We start from the raw sequence: 10487 nt of genomic DNA on the forward strand, positions 1-10487 counted from the left end.
ATATATTTGTTATTATAATGAATTTTCTTGGATTTAATGATTAAATTCAAATTTTAGCCTTTCTTTAACCTTGTTTTCAGCCTTTATAATGATAACCTTAGCATTATTCTACCTCAGATTGTGCTCTTTTTACACAAGCTGTTACATTCTCTCACGAGATTTTCATAAATATTCTTTTAGATAGAGTGTTGGTTTTATACCCATTTTTAAAAAGCATCTTTAAATTTACATAGTAAAATTCATCCTTTTTGGTTTTGGCAATTGCAAGGAGTTATGTAAGCACCACCACAATCAAGGTGCGGAGCAACTCTGTTACCCCCAAATTTCTTTGTGCTGCCTCTAGGAATCAACTTCTTCCCCCACCCTCAACCTCCTGGCAACCACTGATCTATTTCTCATCTCTAGTTTTGTCATTTCCAGAATGTCATATAAGTGGAATCATAAATTATGTCAATCTTTGGTTTTGACATTTGAGTTTTTTGTTTGTTGACATTCCATATTTTTATAAAGGCATTGAATATTAATATTTGTAAAGTGATGCTAACTCCTCTTTCATATAATCCTAATAATGAAAATAATTATGATGTTAGACAGTTTTTTTTAGAATTTATAAAATTCTTTCACATATATGATATTGTTTCGGCCTCACAGCAATCCTCTGAGATACATAGGTGTCCTTATCCCCATTTTTTAGCTGATGAAACTGAGGTTTAGAGAGAATAAGTAACTTGTTGAAATCTATATAGCTAATGGTGACAGAACTGGGCCTTGGACCTAGCTCTTCTGGCTTCAAATTAGCATTCTTTGCTAATTATACCTGTTGTCTCATACAGGTGTTACCGGTCAATCATTGGTTAATTTGGAAAATGGTGTAATCTGTAACACTGTTACATTAGACTTAATAAATTGGGTATCATTCCTTCCTTTCTTTCCACAATCCTTTTAATGTACTGTTTTAAAAAATATGCCTGTGAATGGTAAAACATTTTCATAAGGAGGAGTCTTATTTTAAACTTCATTTCAGTGGGACTGACAGCTTGTAGAATAAAAATATTTATACTTGCCAGAAAAGTTGTTGGAGGGGGCCGGGGGGAACAAACCTCAAATAATAGTCCTAGCATCTGTCTTAATATCTTGTATACAAATGCTGATGCTAGTTTTATTTAAAATAATTTCAGTTAGGGTAAATCTGTGTTTGTGTTTTTATGACAATAGGAATATTAAATATTTTCTCCTAAGTTTGGCAGAGAAGCAAGGGAAAAATTGTATGATCAGTAATACATAATGGCAGAGCTATCACAAGTGTTGAATTCAATTATATTTTAGCACGCAAGCCAAAAAAAAAAATCCCTCTCTTATTAGATTTGGGGGAGAGGGAGGAGAAACATGGGTTGTAACAGGAAATTCTTTAAACATAAATCATGTTTTCAGGGCACAACCAGAACGGCAGAGGCAACAATAAAACCTTCCCTCGGCAGTCGGAATTATTTTCAGGCCACATTTTAGATTCAGTGGCGCAGAGTCCTGAGCTTGAATTTTTTTATTTGTAGCACAGCTGTCAAATAAAACATTAACTAGAAAATTTGTTCTGTCAAAAAAGGGATATTCTAGTGCTTGTGGTAATATTTGATATTAGTGTGTGGAGAGGTGAACTGGTATTAAAGGAAACAAAAAATAAAGGTCGAGGAACACTTATGAGATTATCAGAAAATAATTTACCAAAAAGAGCAGCAGGTATTTCTATGCTGTGATTTATTTAGGAGGAGTCAACCTCAACCTCAGAGCAATAACAAATATTGCTGAGGAAGGCTGCCAGAACAGGAAAAAGTAAACATAAAATAATAATGTTTTCCAGAGTTGATCCCAAAGCATAAATTGTAGAGAATAAAGTTAATTTATACGAAAATATGAAGCCCTTTAGATACATTCTCTCGTTTAGATCCTCCCTGATGCGCCCAGTCTAAATTTGTTCTACCTTGTTATTTTCACTGATCCTACCTTGTTCTTTTCTTTTATAATACTTAACCACTGTTCATAGTTATACTTCAAAAAGTTCATAGAAAAACAGAATTAAGCAATAATATGAATCTTTCTATGAAGTTTTTGAAATACCCTTTTATATCTGTTTGTGTTGATCTGTTTAATGTCTGCCCCACTCTACAGTAAATGCTATGAGGGCAGGGACCGTGTCTGTTTACCACTACTGTATATACGTGTAAGAAGGCCTAATGCTTGGCACTTAGTAGGGGGTGCTCAGTAAATATTTGCTGAAAGCTTCTGAATGTAAACTAATTGTGATAACCTTTTGGGCAAAAATTAAAATGCTAGGAAATGTTTAGTTAAAAAAAGGAGCCACAGTGGCTGAGTATCCATTTTCCTCAAACTGACATTGCAGAAACTGTGCATTGACTTAACTAATGAGAATTAATATATGAATCTTGGAAAATTCTTCCTCTATATTTGATCGATGCCACTTTTACAGCTAAATCTTTTGTACTTTGTCCTCACGAGAGTTGTAAATTAAGTGAGTGAGTTGGAAATTAAATCACCAAGTGAATAGGTGTTCTTTGCAAGCTGCCAGGTGCATGCAGAACACCTGGGTTTCCTCGGCACTGCTCTACCTCAAGTACCCAGTTAATTGTAGTTATTTCACTCATCCTCACTACAATCCACTGAGTTGTTGGGTTTCAAATCTTACATAAACTTATCCCTAAATAAACTATTTAAGTCACCCCTCTAGTTTATATGCTCTCAGCTTTTAGGTATGGCCTAAAGCAGAAGTCACTGAATGAAACTATTACAATATAATGTACTCTCTCAGTAGTTAAAATACACAGATTTAACTTTTTGTTTTCTATTGACAAGAATACATTCAGTTTCCTAACTTTTGTCTTATCCTATGTAAGGCCTGCCTGTAATCTAACTCCACTCATTTTATTATAAAACCTCTCTACTCTGTTCTTCACATAAATTGAAAATGAAGTGAAAAATATTATATTTTTCATATTTAATTTGCTCTTAATTTTTTTCTTATTCTAGAAAGTATTGAATTCTCACCATATTCTTTATTGATATAAGCTAATTTTTTTTTTTTTTTTGTCCTTTTTGAGACCGGCACTCAGACAGTGAGCGCTGTGAGTGCACCGGTCATCCCTATATAGGATCCGAACCTGCGGCGGGAGCGCTGCTGCACTCCCATCGCAGCACTCTCCCGAGTGCGCCACAGGCTCGGCCCATAAGCTAAATTTTTTACTGAAATGTTTTGTTGGTAGTTTAAAAGTTGAAGAAATTCAGAAGTAAACATTTTGGACATTTAGCAGTTGAAACACCTGCTTTGACTGAAGTTTTTGCTCCCTCTTAATCACAGGAGAAAAAAATTTACTTTATCAGTTATGCAATTTGAAATTGAAATGAATCTGATTTTAAAGTTACTACTGGTAGGTTATATGCAACACTGCCACTCATGAGTGAGAATGTGTATTTGACTTTCCATTGATTTAGATAAAGTATATTTCAGTATTTCTAAATTTTCAGCCTTCATAATAATAAGCCTCAGATTTATTAATATGAGGAATTTAAAACATTTAATGTAAATACTTTCTTAATTATATTTATTATATTGAAAAGTTAAATACATTTAGATGCCAACACTTAATTGAGACCTTAAGCTTTTGAACAGTTTGTAATGTATTCCAAGTTAAACATGAACTTTTTAGGTATATTAATTTTTTTTTGGCTTAGTGATATTTTTTCCTGAGCATCTAAATTATATTTGTATGACCCCACTGAAATATTTACCAAAAAAAAAAGAAAAGAAAGCCATACTGAATATTAAGAGTAGATATTCTATGACATTCATTTGTAGGTTCCGTAGACATTTCAAAGGAAAATGTTAGCTAGAAACTATAGAGATGAAACGCAGGGGCTGCTATAGATATTTAATTCCTTAAACAGGTTTGTGTGAATTATAATTATAAACCACCATCTCTGGTTAAACAAAGATTCTAAAAGGTGAGGGTTTTACTTTTTTTCTGACACCTTTATGGGAACAATTTTTCCTGTGTTTGGAGCTCTAGATATATAGTAAGTTTACTGGATTCCTCTCCACTGTCCACAGTCATTACCATTAAGTTGCCATAATAGTGATTTCATCATCACCCCCCCCCCAAGGAATTTTCATCATTCAGACAATTAAAACCAAGAAAGAATAACCTGGCTCAAACTGCAATCACAATTAATTAGTCCTTTCATCAAAACTTAGTCCATGTAATCCTGATTTGAAAAAGCAGAAGCTGTCTAAAGTGACGTATGTTGTCCTCATATAGATTACTTAAAAAAAGAAGAAATACATTAAATCTTCACTAATTCAGAGACGGTTTGTATGAATGAAGTTTGAAATTTAGAGCACTTTTACAGAAAGGCAACTAAGTTTTGTTTTATTTTGAATCATATAGAGTAACTTAAGAAAGTGTTAAGAAGTTTCCAAATAAGGGTTCTCTGGTCCTCCATTAATCAGGAAACATGATTCATTTGTAATTTATAGTAGTCATTACAATGATGTAGTATCACGGTCCTCAAATATTATTCATTGAAATAGTCTTAACATATGCCTTTCAAAAATGTTATTATCTCTATTGAATTGATTTTTTTCTGTTGTTGTTATTTTAAGTATTCAAAGAAAACTTTTAGGTTGGACCAGGTCAAATTATTATAAAATCTGAATTATCAAAATTTGAGTTAATATGGTTTCATTATCTCACAAGATAGACATTTGTTTTATATTTTTAATAGCAGTTTTAAAGAAAATTATTGTGTATTTCAGGAAAATTGATCCAAGTGGTGTTTGGCCATTGGGATGTTGTCACTTGCCTCACTCGTTCTGAGTCATATATTGGGGGAAATTGCTACATTCTCTCAGGGTCACGCGATGCAACCCTTCTGCTGTGGTACTGGAATGGGAGAAGCAGTGGGATTGGAGATAACCCAGGCAGTAAGTATGACTTATTTTTTAAGTAAACTTTTACAAGTAACGTATACTAACATTTTATACTGGAGTTACCTTTTCATTATGGTGGGAGTGAAACTTAATTATCAAGTATTTTTAATTTCTTAGTTGTAATTTAAGAAAGGTCTAATAGCCTTGTTATTAATATTTTGTGGCCACTGATAAAATCCAAGCAGGAAATCTTATTTTTCATGTTATAGGTTATTTTTATGATCTGAAAATGCTGGTTCTTCATTAGAAATGGCTGTTGCCAAATACAACGGAGGTGTTTTATTCACAAACAGTAAGATATAAAAAGGCAATCACATATTATCTTGTTTATTGAATTCATATTTTAAAAGAACAAAATAAAAGTTATAGTTTCATGGAAACAAACCAGTCTTTATAAAATTATGCTTTCATTTACATATTAAAAGATAAAACAGGTCATAAAAGGCCAATATGGAATATTCAAATTGGTTCTTGGTTTTTCAGATGGTAAATGAAAATGTTCACCAACAGCCTTAAACATCTTTATGAAACTATTCTGAAGGCAGTAAAACAAAAAATGTGTAACCATTTAAAATTGTAATTCACAGAAGGCAAAAAAGGAAGCAGCTACCATTAAAACCAATCACACACAGCTGCAGAAAAGAAATGGCTTTAGAAAAACACATTAAGTAGGAAAAAACAACTAAAGGGACCACCTGAAAAATGAGAATTTAATTAAAATGATTATGACAACACTGAAGAGTTCCTGCAAGAATAGCTTTAGGTTTTTACTTCGTAAGGTAGAGCATTTTAACTGCTCTTAAATATTTACAGTTTCTAATTTAAAGCAAGTTGCATTGTATTTAGTTAAGGAAGGATCATGTTGTTCCTGATTACTTTACCTGAATACTATGGTACTTACTTCTGTCACTCAACCCCAAATAATGAAACGGTCTGAATATATGTTTAAGTTCATCATATTTTGGATTGACTTCTCAAAGCTGTGCTTGAATGTATAATATTTGTATGAAAGTGAGATCATTTTTCAAAAAAATTGGTCAAATGCTAGTATAATTTTAAAAGAAGTATATACATAAAGTGTTATTTCAAAACTATTTCTTCTTATGTTCATCATAGATTTATTTGGTCTGGTGGGTAAACGGAATTTTAATTCAATGAACCTCTAATATTTCTTATTTTAATCTAAATGGGGATAATTTCCTACATGAATAGAATATGAAAAATAATGTTAAGGATATGAGGCTGTGGATGACAGTGTTAGTAATGAGATCAAATTGTAGTGTGTGTATTTATGTGGGAGGAGAGTGTGTATGTGTGCATGTATTTCACATACTTATATAAATACCTCCATTTTATGTATAATTACAAGATTTTACAGATGTAAATATCAGGAATTTTGTTTTTCATATTCTTTTGAAAAATACTTCATGTTCTTTACATTATGGATACTGACATTCTGGTCCTTCCTTTTTAGCTTTTTAGGATAAGTGACTACTTTCAATTTCTTTTTTCCTGTTTCTGTAAATCTATTTACTGAGATTTACTAAATTATCTCAGACAAACCTAGATTTGATGTGGATAATAAGTCTACAATTTTGTTATTTATCTCAAAATATTTAGGAAGAACTTTTTCTTGCCTTAAAATTATGTAAGATGTTTCATGCACATATAGCAATCTAAACACACGCATACACAAAGATAGATGTTGGGTTTTTGTTTTTTTACTTGACTTAATCATGTTCTCTGTATATTATACATACTCACTGCCAATGCATCCTCTGAGAGGTAGCCAAAGACTTATTAGCTGCACCTGTATGTAAGTGCTGTTGCATTTCAGAAATTTAAGTATATTTTAAAGTGAGAAATTTTCAGCTTTTCCAGAAGTATGATATATATCATGATATATATATATATATATATATATATATTTAAATATATTTTATATATTTGAATACCTTATAACTCACCCTAAGGAGGGTTTTTACATGCATGTCCTTTAAAAAAATGAATCAAGTCGGGCTGACCAAATCTTGGGATTTGCAGTAAAAAAAAAAAAAAATCTAAGTTCTAAGCTTCGCTGTGGTCCTTCTGTTGTCTGTAAAATGAAAGCAACAACAGAACAGACTTAAGGTGTTATCAGAAGCACAGGATACCTAGAGCAAATAAATCACCACAAAAACAGCATCTTGTTGGCATTAGAGTACATATTATAATGTTATATTTTTCATAAAGCACTTCATCTATACCCTTTGATTGTCTGGAGTATGGTGGACATTAACTCCTAGTAATGCTAGTAATGAAAAGAAAAAAATAAAAGAATAACATAACAGCATATCTAATAAAAATTTTAGAAAATTGTAATGTATCTTCACTAAATTAAATTACCTTTCTCAAAGTGAACCCCATCCTTTTATAATGTCTGATAGCCCAGTTTAATCTTGCTTTAGCTTTGAAAGGTGAATCTGGGAAAAAGACAAATAGGCACTTTTTCATACAATGAGAATTTACACACATTAGAATAGAAAAATGAAAAAGCCAGTCTAAGCTTTTCATGAGAAAATGACAAACAAAAACAAAGACATTTTTACCATGTGCAAACTGTTTTAAAAATTCACACAAGCTGGTTTGTATTTTATAAGCCTCTGGCTCATTGATGGCTCCACGATGCAGCAGCTGAAGTAAGAGTTTTTCAGATGAGGGGTTTTGTGTTATGCTTAATCCTGTATTGTATCTCTTAGGTGTAATATAAATGACTTTTTAAGAAGTGACCAAGCTTTTATATACATACAATTATAATATGTTCTATAAATGCACATAATGCCTCAACTTTAAATTTTTTATTAAAAATTAGGAAATAGACAAATGAAAGAAAACTAGGCTATTGCTTTTTCTGCATTTTATAGCTCTAATTCAGCTATATAGTTTTTTTATTTTAAAAATAATGAGAATAGTTACTAATTTTTTTTGCTAGGGTCATAAGCCTACAATACACCATTTTCTCCAAACCTAATATTGGCTATATGTAAAGTTGATAGCTGTATAAGTAATATTTTAAAATATCATGTTATCCAGTATTAATATGCATATTGCTTTGGCAAAAACAGGCTAATTCAAACTAGACAAAATCTATAAATAGCACAATTTGAGGCTTTTAAAAAGATGCAAATGTTTTGTGAAACCTGCCTATACATAGCAAAGGCTTGTTTTCCTGTATACCAGATAGTCTTTCATCTTTGACTTTATTGTCTTGTGATAGTTATCTTCTCTGGAATGCAATTTTCTCGATGAGAAGAAAATTTAAAATAGGCTTCCATTTAAATGTGGATTTCTTATATAAAATTTACCATGAACATTTCAGTGAAAGGTATCTTCTACATGGAAGCATTGCATCTCTCTTTGCCCTAGTACTCTTTGTGTTTTAGGACTGAATCTTGTCCACCAAAGTGCTTTCCCTGAGATACCCAAATTTCCTTCGGAATAATGCTATCCAGACTGCACATTTCCAAATTTTGGAGAAAATGTTCCCCATTGCATTCAGTTGGTATTTAAATACTTTACGTTTGACGTGATCTTATTTAGATAAGCAAGATGAAAATATACAAAAGTTATTATTTATTTAGTATTTTTATATTAATAAATCATAAACTTGGATTTTAAAAATTAAATGCATGTTAGGTATTTTTAGATACGTGGGTGATTTTTTTTTAAAGCCGCAGTTGATTAGCTTTAGAAGCAAATGGTTGCTGACTGTGAGGGTGTTGCATAGATTTGTGTGAGTAGTATTTCAGTAAAGTAGTTTTCCATTCTTGCATTCTGGTTTTGATTTGATTGAAAGGTGGCATTTTTTTCCCTCTGTGCAATCAGACATGCTAATCTATGTCAGCTTTCTCCTTTATGGGAATGGCGTCTACTGAAAAAAAAAAACTATTAAGTTTTTTCATAACAACAAGATTCTGTTCTTTAAGAATATTTCAGCACCGTTAATTAGAAAGAAGGTTTTATTAACCATAAGGCTAGCACTAACAGACCACAGAGCTGTTTTTTAAAGTACTGTATGCCGTAGCTGCTCTGCTTTTTCTCTGTCTAAAACTTCATTTTGTTATACTCTCATCAATCACTTAAGTCATTACCGTAAATCCTACTGTTGTTAATTTTACTAGTATCACCCTAATGAGACATTCCTGCTATAATTAAAAATGAATTCTAACTTTAAGGCATTCTAAATTTTTTTTAAATGAATTTAGAATGATCTTGCCATATGACTATAAATATCACTGATATACACATAGACTACTCATCAAGTCTGTAAGAATAGTATCATAACGTCCAGGTGTGAATCATTTACTGGTTGCCTCTGTGCCTGTGTGCTTATGCATATGTATATTTTTGTGCACATATTTAGGAATTATGACCTTTTTATTGTAAAGCCTATTATGTTTTAGTGAAGCTACTGATAAATCCTTATTCTTTGTCTTGCCAAAATGTAGGTGGATATAGTACAGACAGTATTACTCTCTGTAAGTAGGTGTCCTACAGCACCATCTGCTGGATGCATTTGGGGACTTAATGTTGGGAAGCATGAAAATCGGTATTTGATAAGACAGGTGTACTTTGTTTTTCACAAATGTCAGGGTATATAGATTTATATTTAACTGTATAAGTATTTAAAAAGAAATCACTTTCTTCCCTCTTTTTCTCCACCCAACCTGGATTTAGAACTTTATAATAAAGATTTTGTTTACAGAAAAAGTGCAAGGTATGCCTAATAAAACAAAGCACCACAGTTTGTCATGAGATAAACTATTATCTTACTGACCACAGGTCTTCAGTAGGCTACATTTGGGGAAAAGTAAGTGATATTTTAAATTTAGGTTTCTATGTTCACTAGAATCTAAATATGAAAGCCATGCTTGAAACAAGGAGCCTTTTTATACCTGGGATATGACTCTTGATATGATTCTTTGTCGAGAACATAAGCATCTTGTACCTGTCTTATAACGAGCTTCCCTTCTGGCCCTGCTTTTGGTGTGCACTGTTACACTAAGTCTACCCTGTATTTTTCTTTTTCCTTGAAGAATTCATCAAGTGGGATTTTGAAGCAGTATGTTGGCAGTGTTCAAGTTCAGGTGACATTAAAAGTATGTCTATGAAATTCTCCAGAAGGTCCAGGATGTTTAGTGCTCCATGATGTAATGCAGGCCCTCAAGTTCCAGAAAAACAACTCTGTATTTACTGCTTGTAACTAATAGGAGATGTGGTAAAAGGAATTATATTCATATGGCAAATGAATACAACCTTAATGTGCACCATATGCAGAGTGGTGGGCTGATGTGCCAATATATCACATTTATTTACCTTGTTTGGTTGCAGAGAAAAATGACTATACCAGTCAGCCTGTAGGCTATAGCCATATAAATATGAGAACAGAAAAACTGATGATTTATGTCCTTGAAGTAAATCTGAATATCTTCATCTGTAAACTTTAATAGTG

At 32.1% G+C, this 10487-nt stretch overlaps 1 protein-coding gene across 1 annotated transcript in view; it reads left to right on the top strand.

The window, feature by feature from the left end:
• Window positions 1-10184, top strand: part of LRBA (LPS-responsive vesicle trafficking, beach and anchor containing) — a gene marked incomplete at its 5' end in the record, with an annotated part of 547723 nt that extends 537539 nt beyond the window's left edge. The window contains 2 exons of the mRNA XM_008566486.1: window positions 4823-4990; window positions 10072-10184. Of these exons, the coding sequence (XP_008564708.1) occupies window positions 4823-4990; window positions 10072-10184 (281 nt within the window). The remainder of the gene's footprint in view (window positions 1-4822; window positions 4991-10071) is intronic.
• Window positions 10185-10487: the final 303 nt, after the last annotated feature.

This window comes from Galeopterus variegatus, unplaced genomic scaffold (genome assembly GCF_000696425.1).
Source record: "Galeopterus variegatus unplaced genomic scaffold, G_variegatus-3.0.2 Scaffold245, whole genome shotgun sequence".
NCBI lineage: Eukaryota > Metazoa > Chordata > Mammalia > Dermoptera > Cynocephalidae > Galeopterus > Galeopterus variegatus.